This window comes from Neodiprion lecontei, chromosome 1, assembly GCF_021901455.1.
Source record: "Neodiprion lecontei isolate iyNeoLeco1 chromosome 1, iyNeoLeco1.1, whole genome shotgun sequence".
NCBI classification, from domain to species: Eukaryota; Metazoa; Arthropoda; class Insecta; order Hymenoptera; family Diprionidae; genus Neodiprion; species Neodiprion lecontei.
In genome coordinates, this window is record NC_060260.1 from 31,874,834 (window position 1) to 31,889,075 (window position 14,242).

Genomic DNA, 14,242 nt, shown 5'->3' on the forward strand with positions numbered 1-14,242 from the left:
TCTAGAGAAGTCAAAGTAAATCCCATCAGTGAACGACGAACGTGATTCAACCGTCGCATTTGCGACGAGAATAGCGTCCTACGATTGGCTCTAGATTTCTGGCTTGGTGAGGGCATATCCAACGCAGCCAATCGCGGGATGCTATTTTTGTCGCAAACGCGAATGCCGTTACAATGTAACAATTGGAAGCGTACCCTAAGGCGTTGGATACCTTACATGCGGTCAACGTGCTTACCGTGCTTAGGTTATAAATCTTAACAAATTTGTGATTCGTACAAACGCGTGTCAAGTTTGTTTTTTTTTCGACATTTCTTTGCAAATCCGGACTACAATGACAGTGAACAAGCAAATGACTAACGGATATAAAGGTATTGCAAACGCAAAATGCATATATAACAGTCGCATAATAATTCCTGTTATTTAAATTTAAAATATTTTTAATACTCCAGTGTTGTGGATTCGATACGGAGAGCCAAACTCAGAGCGGCATCAGATATTCATAAAAGAGCACTCCTTGAGGAAACAGGAGCCTCAATACCCAAAGGGACGCACGCTGTTTGTACTAAACATCTCACCCTACATCAGCGCTGATAGTATTACGAATGCATTTGCAGAGAGATGCGGCCCTGTCAAATCTGTGACATTTGCACCAAGGCATGAAGAATCTCAAAACGGATTCAAAGTCTGCTATATTGTCTTTGAAAAAGAATCTGGCTTAGACAAAGCTTTATTATTGCCTGAAAATTATGTCTTATTGTTGAAATCTACAGAAGATTCTACTACCGGTATTATAAGTAAGTGGAATATTTCTTATGAGCATGAACTATATTGCCAATCCTGTAATTATATTTTCATTGACTAGAATGTCCATAGTACACAATGAATCTCATTAACCTTGATTTCCCATCATACAGAATGGTGCAAGCAGTATAACAACTCTGTATGTGATGAGGAAAAGACTCAAAAAGAAATCGAGGAATATATGCATGGCTACGACCAGCGTGTAGCTAATAGATTAATGGAAGCGAGCGCAAAAGCAGAGAATAGAGGGAATCCAGATGGGTGGACTGTTGTCACTGGTACAAAAAAGCGAGGTCAACGCGCATTGTTACGAAAAGAATCAGCCATCGGAAAGGTTCGACAAAAACAGGCGAAAAGCAATGAAAAGAAGCAGTTACTTAACTTCTACACCTTCCAAATTCGTGAATCGAAAAAACAAAGTAAGTTGCATTCACTTGACAAAGTGCATATTTGGTGTTGGTATGTTGATTAAGTTCTGTTAAACATAAATAAATTGTATCATTTTGTTATTATTACAGATTTAGCAGAGCTGCGTAAAAAATTCGAGCAAGATAAAGAGAAGTTGCAACAGCTCAAAATTAAGAGAACTTTTAAACCGTTTTAAGTGAATTTTCGGCACTGAGTGCTATACAAATTGTGAATAAATTTATGCTACAAATTAATGTGGTGTCTTGCCTATTCTATACTCAAGTTCCAAAATGATTTGATAATGAATTCAATGCTAGCTTCACATAATCTTCACATAAATTCTTCCGCAAAGCATATACATGAGTTCAAACTCAGCATTTTATGCGGTCAGTCTCAGCACTTCCCGGGTAAGATGCATTTTATTTATCTGCCCGCTTTCTGTTCTAGGGAAGAGTTTTTATAAGATGTGATGACATATAAAGTTTAAAAAGTGATTGAGTAAAACGACTAAAAATTTTTGTTATAAAATACGTAATATATACATACGTCTTACAATTATAAACTGTACAATATTCAAATTACATTTGCATTTCTTGAAGTCATGCCATCTTTGATGTGTTCGTTTTTAACGTCCACTCTATAAGAAAATGTTGGTACGACAACGGTTGCAGCAGAGCAAGTAACTCCTCTGAAATCATAAATGCTAGAACTTTCAATTGTGTCTTTTACTGCTACAAGAGAAAAAATCTGCACTTACGGCTTCTGGAATCATCTAACTGTAATTTACAATGATAAATTACTTACGTTTGTTTCCATATATACAATTTGCAGACATTGCCGCACTAACAGCTTGCGCAAGCCGCTCCAGTGCAAGGTCACGGGATGCGGATTGCAACTGTATGTGTGGAATGTTTGTTAATACACGAGCAGTAGCAGCTAGATGTTGTGCCGAAATAGCATGCCTATTGCTGCCGCTATTTTTCAGTCGTAGCACAGAATCCATAAGAAGCTGTTGTATCTTTGAGTAAAATTTTTGCTGTCCATCTTCTGTAGTCGTAGTTGCAGGATCATGTCGTAATGGACTAAGTACACACCACCTGAAGTTTGAAATGGAAAAAATTAAGAAAGACAATTCTAGATCTTTGGGAAAATGATGTAGCAACTCCAAATCAAAAAATAAGATTCACCTAAAAAGGCCAGCTATAGGAGTAATTGGAGTCATCGGAATGCCTCCAGTTGGTAGAGCAGGATTATCCATTAAAGATGTCAATAATAGACTGGGATTTTCATCTATCCAATCACCAATGAGTTTCAACAATTCTGTAGGTGGGTTTCTGTCTTTGTAAACTTCACCTATTGCAGTGAGAAGATTTGCCGTAAAATGAGGCGCTAAGAGTGGCAACTGCTTGAGTTTGTCGACAGTATTGGGGGTTAGTACAAAATAGTCCTGTAAGATATGACGAGCCAAACCAACGCTCTGAACTGAGGTCGAGCCCAGCTGCTGCATCCATATTCCAGTTGCATTCAACACTGGTTTATTATGCGTGGTAATGGCTAGCGATACTAAATTCCCTAAGATTGTGTGTCTGGAACTTTCAGCAGGGAATAACGATAAAAAAACAGCATTGCGAACTGCGGGACTGCCACCAGGACTTTGAAAGAAATCACTTAGAACTTCGACCAGTTGTAACTCCTGTATAGCTGATGGTGTCATGCGTTTCTTACGCCTTTCAATTTCTCCAAATACAAATTCCGATATCAGGTCCATTTGCAGATCCATCTGCTTCCCAGGTCTAGCGCACAACATCTCTGAAGAAAAACTTTGCAATAAATCAATGGTGAATGTAAAAATATGATGTAACTGAGGTCTCGTGCATCTTAATCATAGTTAAATAAGTTGATTATGCGACAATTTTCGCAGAGCGATTTCCAAGCTGTGAGAAGTATAATTGGATAAAACTTGGAACATGTGAAACTTAGTGCTCAATTCTAACCTATCAAACACCGAGAGTTGTTAAAATGTTGAATGTACTTACCAATTCTGCACAAGGCTTCTCGTGCGCAGAAAGGAAAATCTAGCTTTCTCAAAGCTTGAATAAAATCATTTGTCGACATTTACCTAGCTTCTTTGAAAATCTGTCACTGTCGCAAATATGGCTTTTGGTAAAATTACGATCGTTTGATAGTATGAGAAATGTCGACGGTAATTCAATGGGATGACAGTTTCAGTTGTAATCATTAAAACTCAATGAAAATTATAATTTGTTTACATAAACATCGCTGTCCCATTGCAAACATAAAGAGCGGCGTGAAATAGCGACATTTTATTAGACCTAGGCATTAGACATCGAGTAACTTCAAATCAGGAAGTTTTAAATCAACATGCATCATGCATCGGTCAATATGTCTTTTGCAATACCGGCATGGTTAACTTACATCTCATTTTCAATCACACGCCTTTCTATAGATTATAACTTAGGGCCACAAAACGCGTGAATTCGGTACTGGCTTAAATACTGATAAAACTGATAAAAATTTCATTTTCACAGAAAGGGATACCTTTCCATAAATATTTACCTCAAGGCACAATTGAACAACCTCAAAAGCTTAAAGTCAGAGATGAACAGTTACAAAGTCATATCTGACTCACTCATGTTACACCGTAACAAATATCTCAGCCTCGACATCCATCGTAAATCTACTTTGGAATCACCTATAAACTTTTATATTTCTGCCTCAGACTTATTAATCCTTCGAGGTCACTGTTATTTTTCGTCCCATGAGAAATACATTAATTTCCGGGGTCGTATCGCCCCAAGGTGACCGCGGAGAATTAAAAAAGATTTACCTTTCCGTGGAAGATACTGAATAACACAATATCAAAGCGTTCTTAGAAGTCGATTAAATTAAGATAATTCAAAAAATCAATTAGCGTGCAAATGAGTTGCATTATAAATTAAGTGTTTCTGCACATCATTTTTTATAGGTATCACACTTATATTTCGCACCCCAGTTCTTTATCTCTCTTTTCTTAAGCGTTTTAACACCCCTTACCCGCAAAAGAATGACGATTCTTCAAGTTTTGGGGCTTAATCTTTTGAATGCGTTCTCTGTATAAAATTTCATATAGACTCGGACAGAAAATGTAGAAAACCTTGTTGAAACGTAAAAATTTTTATTCAAATTGTGTACGCTCGTTATAAATCTTTTTAATATGGTTTCCTGTTATTGCGCTGTAAAAAATTAGCGGTGTTAGAAGTGACCAAAAGTGGCCGGTGTAGACTACTATAGGACAAATTTAGTAGTCCATTCTGAACGTGAACGTCAGGTGGTGTCAGATTGACGACAGATTATAGTATTACATCGACATCAAATAGTGCTAGATTGAACCCAAGAAATATTCTATAGAAGTCCACATCGCATGTTTTTTACAGTGTGCTATCCGAATTTATACGTAATTTTAACAAGGGTTGATCTGATCGATTTGGAAAAGGCTGCAATCATTTTTATCGGAAAAATACATCAAATTAGTACATAAACCATTTATTTATAGCCTTTTTCGAAATCCGTAAAAATTTTTGTGAAAATCAAAAAAGTGAGCCAGTATGACAGCTGTGCATACGAATAAGTTTCTTCTTTTCTAAATAAAAAACCAGTCTGCAAATATTCAATTTGGTACGTAACTAGTACCCAAGAATACTTGATTTATCCCTTAGTCGATCCCCCAAATACCTGTTATTGAATGAAAACATATGCCTGCATGAATTGTAAGTATCAGGATGCCAAAGTGCGTACGATATGAAGCAGTGCCATCAAACACAGAATAAAAAATTGGGCTGCCCCTAGAGCCACACAGTATCAACTCCACGCGCATAAAACACAAATAAATTGAAAGTAAGAAGCCTGCAGGAGGTTATTCTGTCACTTCTTCACCCTAGTTTGAAAAAGTCAGAAATAACGTTTGGACCAATCAGGAAGCCGCTTAAAGCGTTTATCACTTTTGCCATTTTATCCTTTGATCATAGGCATTAGGCATATTGCGATTATATTGCATATTGCATTCATCTCACAAGGACGCAAAAATTGACACTTTATGCGAGCTGCACTAAATTCCAAATTATTCGAAGCTGAGAGAAGACGGGTACATGTAACGGGTATAACATAAATATCTATAAACGAAACTTACTGCAAATTCTCCAGCATTGAAGCACTACGACGACAAGCTCAACATCTGTCATAATTTTCAAATAACTTCATTCCATTGGAATTATAACCGCTTCAGGTTTCTTCGTTTTTCACTAATTTTCACTACGTGTAAATTTCGCACGTTTCAACTACACCCAATCACTTCAAATGAAAATATGATCACCGAGAAAGAACGAAATTGTTGGAAACACATTTTTAGTCTCCATGCATGAACAAGCTACGATTACCGCACTCAGGGCATTTGTGACAGCACGGAGAGAGCTTTAAACGAAAAATACATTTACTCTAGAGATCAGTTTTATGTACTGATCATGCATGACATTGGTCAATTGATTCAAACATAGACGAAAAAAATGCGCACCGATTCACACTCGCGATGTTTGTTTGCTAAACGTTGAAAAAACTTATACATAACACCTTGAACTGGATTTCATTTACTGTATACAATCAGCTGATTCATCGATTATTATAATGACTATTGTCAACTTCGACAGTTGATCAAAATTGAATTTAAAAAATGATTGTCAAGATAACAAAAGCTCGTCCCTTTTACAAATGTACCGGTACCCGAACCGTGTCGAAGAAACGCTTGTTCCGATTTGCGCGTATCTCTCGATTTTCTGCTGCATGTGCTGTTACAGATGGCGCAAATGCTAGTACTTAAATGGTACTAAAACCGTTAACTGAAGATTGTTGCCAAAGACATTCAGCCTCGGGTATTCTTCTAAATAAAGCATAAGGGTCGACTTTATGCATTTACAGTCAACGCATTACGGCACAACGGGACGGGGATAACTACTTAACGTTATTGATAGTTCTCGATAGTGAGTTGCAGAATACGGATACAGACCTGTGTATTACCCACTGACTATTGGTCACGAAAATTTACCCAGAAGTAACTATCTTTAAATTCTTCCGCTAAGTCAGACCTGTGTTTATCGGTAATGTAGTACACGTAGTTAATAATTATTTAGTAACTAGTTCTCACATATGTCACATGTAGTTTGTTTGCAGATAAAAGCAATAAATAAAACATAAAAATATGTGTTATGCTGAACTTCGTTGATACATATTTGCAATTTTTACATTTATTGTAAGCGCAAACATGCGTACAGACTAAGTCCGTGGTACAGACGTTCGTGAAGAGCAGTAAAAAGTAAACATCGATTAGATAGGTGTATACATGTAAATATGTGCGTACATATGTGTTAATCAATCTAAATTTATTCAATGCGATTCTATTTTTCAAAGAACGACATTCTACGTAAAGGCGTGATGGAATTCTCAGCCGTCAGTATATTTGTAGTGAACTACATAGCGACATGTGGGTTGTGCCAGTATAGTTATCAGTTGGGATAGAGGGGGGATATTCGGCTGTTGATTATGATAACTGAATTTGCTGTGGATGTAACATGACGTGGTAAGTAACCAAACATTACAATTATTCATTTTCACTTTTGACCTCAGTATTTAAGCTCTTATATGTCACCTTTTGTAACAGGAATCCGTTGAAGAGGAACCACTTGACGCAAAGGCCATCCCCAGCGCCGCCCTTGCTCTCGCATGCAGAAGATAGGGATTTGGATGTCACTGTCCAGAAGCTCATACAGTAAATAACTTTATTTTCTATCGACTGATAGCCCATTAATTATTCATGCACATACAGGATATTTATCATAAAGTATTGACCAGCTTCCTTTTCTTTTGATCAATGAAAAATAAAAAACCTTCACCTTAAATTACTTTCTCACTGACTTGCACAGTGCCGAGGATACTATTAGGAAGCTGACCAAGGAAATGAAAAAGTATTTAGAGGCGGTTGCTAATCTAGACCGAGCTGATCAGCGACTAAGCATGAACCTGAGTACAAGTGGATTAGCTCACCTCAGTGATGAGTTCCGGAGAATAGTTGAAGACTATCATTCCGTTACTACTCAAGTATGTGATTAAATCATCAAGTTCTTATACCTAATGAAAAACGAGTGAAATATTCACTTTAACCGGAAGATATTAATGATACTAACTTTTATCACTATTAATTTTTCAGGTAGGCAAAACGGTCCAAGAAATGATTCACCTTTGCCAAAAAACTTTTATAGAGCCGCTAAAAAAACTGCGAGACGAATTTGCTCTGATTGCTGCAGCTATTACCAAACGTGAGGAACTTGTCAATAACTGGAAGTACTTGCATAATCGAGTCAGAAAACTACAGGAAAAAAAGGATAGAGCAGCTAGCCATATTGCTAAATTAGAAAGGGAACGTCGGGCAGAAGAGGTGGCTGGAAAAGAATTGAGAACTGTTCATGCTCAGTTACTGGTTGAATTGCCCGCATTTTTAGATAAGAGATTGGAATATATTAAGCCAAGCATTCATGCCCTGATAATGATTCAATTAGACTATTATGGCAACACGACAAGATTGTTTACACATCTGATGCCTGTTCAAAATTCATCCGATTCTCCTGGGAGCGCTATGATGTCAGAGACAGATTATCAACACTTGATCACTGGGTACATGAATGAAATACGAGCTCTTACTATTGTCAAAGATAACTGATTGCGTAAGTATATAATCACTTTTTTACTGAGAATTGTTTAAAATGCTTGACAACCGATTACAGTCATGTATTACAATTTCTCAAAGTACAGGTGTATCCGTGAAAAAAATTCTTAGTTTCTTGTCTTAAAGCTTCATATAGACTATATTCAAATAAATAATTTTCTGGTCAGTTACATAATGATGTAACGTAATAATAGAATATTTATTTGCACACTTCTAAAAAAAAATACCGAAAGTATCTCATTGCACTGAAAGCCCTGTGTTCAAGATCCTGAAATCCGATGGTACTGTTGATGGAGTTGATGATTATGTGGTCTGTAAACAGGCATTATATATTACGATCTCAAATCGAAATGATCGAAACATATTCAACACCCGTGTATTCAGATAACTTTTAATTGAAATAACTGAGCTCATGTGTGCAAGGAATTTTATTTTTTTGCAAGATTCATTAGTCAACTTTAAGTGCATATCACGAGATATATGATGTACGATACATATACATGTGCTTTCTTGTGAGCATCTACGTTCCAGTCGTCAATACTTTTGTTAATAGATACAAAACATGTCTGCATATTGTTGAATTTATACTTTTCATTCCCACCTCTAAATAGGATAGACGAATCCATTGACGTGTGCCGAAATTATGTCTCCCTGTAATGATTGATCGCCACCTGCCTCAAAACCATTATTTTATTTTGACAAACTATTCTTATATAACAGCAACAGGTGTATCTATACTACCATTATTATCCATTTCAATGAATAGCTGCTACTTTGCACTGTCAGTATTATTATTTGTACAATTCATCAAATAATAATATCATCTTGATTATTTTGAGAAAATCGAAAGTTAACTTTTGCATTTTCTATTTTGTAATAACTTTATCCAACAGGCCAGTATGAAGTATTTCATCAATTCTGGTGTGTTGCTTAAAAACTCTGCCAAATAAATCATTGGTCTTGTACACAGCTATGATGTATCGTACTCGGTAGATTCTTGATCAAGTAGATTATTGACAGTAATTTTTTTTCGAAAGTAACCAATTGTCGAGATCACATATATATAACAAAAGTTATGTCTAGAACATACATGCGAGTTGATAATAACTTTTCACCCATCAACCTAAGAGGGAACCATCCCTTGATTTCTTTTCCACTGAGCACCCGTACGACGATTATGATTAGCTCTTGATGATTTGTGCGTATTTTTATTTTCCCTGTTTATGACTACTTTTTTGTCTTGACCTTGGCCCTTTGGCTTGCCTGAAAATTGAAGAAACATGAGTTTTAAAGATCTATTTCTATACCACAAAAATTAGCTTTGGTACAAACATAGCATCATCTCAAACGTACTATGATACTAGAAATTTTTGAATGCTATTGTGTGAAATATTTAATATTATTTACTGGATTGGAGAAAATTCTCAAGTTTATAATCGATTCAAAGATATTCTTATTATGAGTGGCTCACCAACTACATCCTTTTCTTGTGCCCTAGTAGGTTTCCGGATATGGTCTCCACGTTTAGAGAGCCTTCGTTCTTCTGCTTTAGCACGTAAAACAGCTGGATCTTGCACAAACTGAGTTCTGTCACTATTTGTGCTGGTTTTTGCATTTTGATCCTGCTCATCTTCGTCATCATCTGAAGGACCTTCATATTTACTTCGTGTTTGAAGCACCTGTAACAAATATATCAACATATCTAAATAATTTTTTTGTTTCCGATTCAACTCACTACTAAATTGCAATTATAATTATCATTAGCAAGGTCTGATATCAAATCATAGAAAGCAACCATGAATCATTTTTGTGTCTGTTTCAATCATTCAATTTGTATCAATACTTGTTTGCATATGGCTGAATTTGGTTCGGAAATGGAAAAAAAAATTCTACATTGTTACTTGATGTCGAAACTAACCCTTGGAACTGTAAATGGTCGGGCATCCATTTCAGTTGCTTCATCACGAGCACTTAAGCCAACGTCTTGACTTTCATATGTGTCGTCGTACTCATCTTCATAATCGTCTGTGATCAAGCTATATTTTGAGTACACACTGTGCAGTTCTTCCTTATAAGATTTGTCATTAAGCAGCTCATTTAGATTCTTGTGCTTGTCTTTTCTGTAAGTACATGTAAAAAATATATATAAACAAGTGTTGATATTTCCTGATTTTCTTTCATATCAATCGTGAAATGAATTCTATTATTATTTACTTTGAATACCTGATATATACTTTTTGAATGAGATATAAATATTTTGTTAGTTGTATTTCCAATTATAAACAGATGTTATATTTTTCATTCCATTTATATTACTATATTTTATGTTAGAAAAGCATATAATGCCTAGAGTTTTGTTTATTATATATTTTTTTCCAGATTATGTTCACATTCAAACTATATCTATTTCAGAATTTTTATTTTAAATCCGATAATCATGTAATGACTTGAAAAATGTAGTGTAGGTTTTGATGGCTCTGACATATACCTTTGTGTCTGATGCCAAGGCCATCATTCAGCTTTAAATTCAAATTCATTTGTTAGAAGATATTTAATCTTCGACCAATATTGCTGAATATTATATTTATTGTATATAAACTGTAGTACTGAAAACGTACTATTTATTCTTGTAGATATGTATGTTAATATTATGCATTGATACCTTGCGATTTGTAAATATATTGAATTTGCATTTCTATGAAACGTTTTCAATTTCATTTCTATATATCCCAAAAAAACAACAAAGTAATGAAACTGGCTTATACAGCAGATGCTAAAAAATACTTTGGCCAGATGTTATATAAATCAATCAAAATGCCTCACCTTTTGCCTTTGTGTACTTTCGATGCATCAATGTGGTCCCTTGTCATGACATCAAATTCGTCATTGTCAAATACGTTTAGTCTCTCCATACCTGTGGCCAGATCGACTGCAACTGATGCCTCCTGTATTGAGGATAAGACATACCAAATTTAAAATTAACGGAAATGTTAAGTACCAACAAAATCTTTAAAGATCTTATTGAAGTATCAAATACCATAGGATCAGGCGGGATGTACGGTAGCGTTGGATCCAATTCCTTGATATCAGATGGTAGGGAGTCCTCTAAGACAGCGTTTACCACAGATTCACTATCATTATTATAGTGCCTCAAACATTTCTGCAAGTGCATAACGTGATTATTATTCGCATCTCAATGTTACAGTTTTAGTGACTGTACATTTTCAATAAAAAATATTTACCTCAATATAACCTTCGCCCAAGTGAGGTAGAATGTCTTTCACTTTGGTAATAAGAGAGGCTAGCTCTACAGTGGTTTTACTAGTATTTAATGTTTCCTCAGGCTGACTTTGACTTGTTGAAGGCATATTATTGAAGGCATTTTCCTGTACAGAAAGTTCCATGACTAACAACTGAAAACTAGTAAGCATTTTCCTACTTACAAAATTATTTTCCATAGGAACACTCGGTTTTGATTTCGATTTATCAGCGATCCGTGTTATTTGACTTGTATCACTTAGCGATGCATACAAAGACTGCAGGATAAAATCACACTTCATCGCATCACTGATGGTACATAACTAAATAGTTAAGGAATGTATAGTACAAAATTATTTCACGATTAAAATACTAATTTTTTCAAATTGTTAGTAATCAAAGGGATACACTTCAGGGCAAATATGTGCCAAGACGTCTAGATCCACGTCAATTGGATACATCTGGTGGTAATCGTTTATGAATTCTTTCTCTGCTAATGCATCTAGTAAAACACCAAGATATCTATCCACATGCTCCTTTATCTCTACTTCAGTCAATTCATTCCTGTAATATATCAACGATTTCAACAACCAATTATCATAGTATTAAATATGTGTTAATTGCATTGCATTCCTAAATATTATTGCTGGATCACTTACGTTTTCTCCAGTATATCATTTATTGAGATAAATATTATAGATCTATATAGTTTTAGCATTTCCACCCTTGTAACATCTAATCGATGTTCAATTTCAAAGTATTTTTCCATGGTTTCTTCACTATATGCTAACTGTTCAAGCCTTTTATACATTTCTGGCACAATATTTTCATAGACCATGATTATCCTGAAAAATTAATTAATGAGTGATCATGTTTTCCCTGTAGCACAAACATTTTCGAAAAAATGAATTATGATTGAAAACTTAAACTGTTGATGATTTTCTACCTGTTCATAAAGTCTCTTTTATGAAAAATTCTAGCGCCAGCTGGGTAGATTTCTAGGACAATAGCAAGACTTGACGACACATCTAAGAGGTGTATAACATGGTCTTCTAGGATACTTAATGTAATATCTCCACTAGCACCACCCCTTTCGCACAATGAGACAACTTCTCCAGAGAAGGGAACAGGACAGTCTTCAAACCTTTGCTCTATTCCTCGAAAAACCTGTTCAAAAACGCGATGCTTACATGCAACTGACTAGTGAATGTGTATTGTGACTATTTTTGTATATGCACTGTATATGTTATAGATGCAAAAAAGTTGAGAAATACCATCAAATTTCTAGTGGTAAAAGAAATTATTTGGTTTTTGCTGTTGAATACATCATTGTGTTTAATACCTGGATCAGAAATGGAATAGATTTTTCCAAATCATCTTCGTAGAGTGGTTGAATTTTGAACAGTGTATGTATAACATGTTCGACAGTCTTCCTGTTTTCTCTTCCATAGAGTTGACAGAGATCCCATATTATAGCGATGGTAAATATGTAGTTGTCATAAAGCAATTTACCCTGAACAACTGGATCCATGTAGTTCTCAGAGTTTTCTCGGTTTGTTACTAGCCGAACAAATGTTAATAATACCAACTGCTGTAGTAGATTTACAGCATCCTTCATTTCAGGGACATCGGGAAAGTTTTCAAGAGCATAAAACGGCGGACTCTCTTGAAGAACAGATACTAAAATGTTCGTTATAAATGGCTCATAAATAATATGAGACCAAAACCTAAAGGGCAAATGAAATTGCTTTGTGATAATATCTAACAATAATTACGCAAACATGTGTGACATTACAAACACATTTATCAAACACATCAAATATTATGCACATACAGTAGGGTGCATGAAATACTTACTTATGGTGGGGAAGACACAAGAGCCATTTCAAATCTTGTATTATATGATTGACAAGCTCTAGCCATTCTTCTTTTGCTCCCATAATTTCAATTCCATCGCCTGTGTAAATTTCTGGCATTACATAATAAAGGTAGTAACGTTTTTCCACCCAGTTTTCGCTCTGTAAAATTTAAAATAGAATAGATATGGTTAAGTGTTTATTATGTCTCAAAATAATGATCCTGAAACATAGTGATAGCAGGTAAAATATTATGAATACAGTAATAATAAAAAAAATTTTGGATAAACCCAAAAATTAATTAAATCGTACGTACTTAGATAATTTCCAATGAGTTGCAATTATTATTGAGTAACGATATTTTTGAATTTTCGACTTAATGCACTATAACATTTTTACATCCAACATGCGGTGAATGAGCAAGTGAGTAAATAATTAATGAAAAATCAATCACACAAAATGAATCCCTTCAATTCCAAGGTTCACAATATGTTACTATAAAAAAAAATAGAAATCACTTCACTTTAGCAAAAGTAAAAGTTAACAAGGACTTATGAGAAATGGAAGATTAAACAGAACCACATTGTGACAATGTTTCAACTTGTAAAATTGTAGAAGAATTAGAATGAGTGTAAAAAATATTGCGCAACGAATTGTAATTCATAAACCCTAATGAATTGGAATAGAGAATATGGTAAAGACCCATCGGTTAGTGACGCATATCAGAGATTAAATATTGTCTGGCACAAAGCAAATGAAAGAAAACTTACCAGAGCTGCTACCTCCCGAGTGATGCCATCGTTGGTTATCTTGAATTTTAATTCTTCTAGGGGCTTCAACTCGGGATTCTATGAGAAGAACAGGCATTCTATGACAACTTGAATCGTAGTCTAACCTCTAACATAATATACACGCATTTTGACAGGTAAATAGTGGTTATAAACGGCATTTGCTTACCTGAAAGCAATCCATGGCTTTACTTGCAACATTATCCGACATAAATACTGATATGCTATTGCTAACTCTAATGTTTGCATACGTAAACCCACTCAGCTACTTAATTCACGAATTCCCCTCAAGCCCGCAGGATTCATTGATGCATTCACGTGTAGCTCCCCCAAGTCGCGAATTTCTACCGCAAGGCTGCGTC

General features: G+C 35.3%; 4 protein-coding genes across 10 annotated transcripts; 2 read left to right on the forward strand and 2 right to left on the reverse strand.

Annotated features, from left to right (window-relative positions):
• The first annotated feature begins 131 nt into the window (after nt 1-131).
• LOC107219401 (ribosomal RNA-processing protein 7 homolog A) lies at nt 132-1,463 on the forward strand. Its single transcript, XM_015657601.2, has 4 exons — nt 132-368; nt 450-794; nt 915-1,220; nt 1,320-1,463. Exons 1-4 carry the CDS (start codon nt 332-334, stop codon nt 1,403-1,405), a joined length of 774 nt encoding a protein of 257 aa, XP_015513087.1. The 5' UTR covers nt 132-331; the 3' UTR covers nt 1,406-1,463.
• On the reverse strand, nt 1,454-3,549 carry LOC107219399 (uncharacterized protein C7orf26 homolog). 2 transcript variants are annotated; one of them, XM_046735055.1, is made up of 5 exons: nt 3,246-3,549; nt 2,397-3,018; nt 2,014-2,306; nt 1,792-1,897; nt 1,454-1,652 (listed from the first exon to the last, which is right to left on the reverse strand). In XM_046735055.1, exons 1-4 carry the CDS (start codon nt 3,322-3,324, stop codon nt 1,809-1,811), a joined length of 1,083 nt encoding a protein of 360 aa, XP_046591011.1. In that variant the 5' UTR covers nt 3,325-3,549; the 3' UTR covers nt 1,454-1,652; nt 1,792-1,808. The 2 variants fall into 2 exon arrangements, with proteins under 2 accessions (XP_046591011.1, XP_015513086.1); XM_015657600.2 differs by lacking the exon at nt 1,454-1,652 and having other exon boundaries at nt 1,724-1,897.
• A 2,744-nt stretch (nt 3,550-6,293) lies between these two features.
• On the forward strand, nt 6,294-10,667 carry LOC107219413 (bridging integrator 3). Of its 5 annotated transcripts, none has more exons than XM_015657618.2 (6): nt 6,294-6,310; nt 6,667-6,835; nt 6,917-7,024; nt 7,179-7,353; nt 7,463-7,976; nt 9,480-10,667. In XM_015657618.2, exons 2-5 carry the CDS (start codon nt 6,828-6,830, stop codon nt 7,970-7,972), a joined length of 801 nt encoding a protein of 266 aa, XP_015513104.1. In that variant the 5' UTR covers nt 6,294-6,310; nt 6,667-6,827; the 3' UTR covers nt 7,973-7,976; nt 9,480-10,667. The 5 variants fall into 5 exon arrangements, with proteins under 5 accessions (XP_015513104.1, XP_015513105.1, XP_015513103.1 ...); XM_015657617.2 differs by lacking the exon at nt 6,294-6,310 and adding an exon at nt 6,372-6,571; XM_015657619.2 differs by lacking the exon at nt 6,294-6,310 and having other exon boundaries at nt 6,370-6,835; nt 9,477-10,667.
• Nucleotides 8,389-14,219, reverse strand: LOC107219412 (activating signal cointegrator 1 complex subunit 2). Of its 2 annotated transcripts, XM_046730464.1 has the most exons (15): nt 14,050-14,219; nt 13,863-13,940; nt 13,094-13,254; nt 12,579-12,963; nt 12,183-12,403; nt 11,896-12,081; nt 11,645-11,800; nt 11,422-11,545; nt 11,221-11,364; nt 11,016-11,138; nt 10,802-10,923; nt 9,897-10,098; nt 9,450-9,657; nt 9,069-9,241; nt 8,389-8,649 (listed from the first exon to the last, which is right to left on the reverse strand). In XM_046730464.1, exons 1-14 carry the CDS (start codon nt 14,089-14,091, stop codon nt 9,102-9,104), a joined length of 2,292 nt encoding a protein of 763 aa, XP_046586420.1. In that variant the 5' UTR covers nt 14,092-14,219; the 3' UTR covers nt 8,389-8,649; nt 9,069-9,101. The 2 variants fall into 2 exon arrangements, with proteins under 2 accessions (XP_046586420.1, XP_015513100.1); XM_015657614.2 differs by having other exon boundaries at nt 8,389-9,241.
• Nucleotides 14,220-14,242: the final 23 nt, after the last annotated feature.

Coding starts and splice junctions, on each gene's coding strand:
- LOC107219401 (XM_015657601.2), top strand. CDS start 332: ATGACAGTGAACAAGCAAATGACTAACGGATATAAAG. Junction 369..449: donor AATGACTAACGGATATAAAG/GTATTGCAAACG, acceptor TTAATACTCCAG/TGTTGTGGATTCGATACGGA. Junction 795..914: donor TTCTACTACCGGTATTATAA/GTAAGTGGAATA, acceptor CCCATCATACAG/AATGGTGCAAGCAGTATAAC.
- LOC107219399 (XM_046735055.1), bottom strand. CDS start 3,324: ATGTCGACAAATGATTTTATTCAAGCTTTGAGAAAGCTAGATTTTCCT. Junction 3,019..3,245: donor AGAAGCCTTGTGCAGAATTG/GTAAGTACATTC, acceptor GTTTTTCTTCAG/AGATGTTGTGCGCTAGACCT. Junction 1,898..2,013: donor TTGTATATATGGAAACAAAC/GTAAGTAATTTA, acceptor TTATGATTTCAG/AGGAGTTACTTGCTCTGCTG.
- LOC107219413 (XM_015657618.2), top strand. Junction 7,025..7,178: donor ACTGTCCAGAAGCTCATACA/GTAAATAACTTT, acceptor TGACTTGCACAG/TGCCGAGGATACTATTAGGA. Junction 7,354..7,462: donor ATCATTCCGTTACTACTCAA/GTATGTGATTAA, acceptor TTAATTTTTCAG/GTAGGCAAAACGGTCCAAGA.
- LOC107219412 (XM_046730464.1), bottom strand. CDS start 14,091: ATGTCGGATAATGTTGCAAGTAAAGCCATGGATTGCTTTCAG. Junction 12,964..13,093: donor TTGTGTCTTCCCCACCATAA/GTAAGTATTTCA, acceptor TTTGCCCTTTAG/GTTTTGGTCTCATATTATTT. Junction 11,365..11,421: donor TTCCTATGGAAAATAATTTT/GTAAGTAGGAAA, acceptor CTTTCTGTACAG/GAAAATGCCTTCAATAATAT.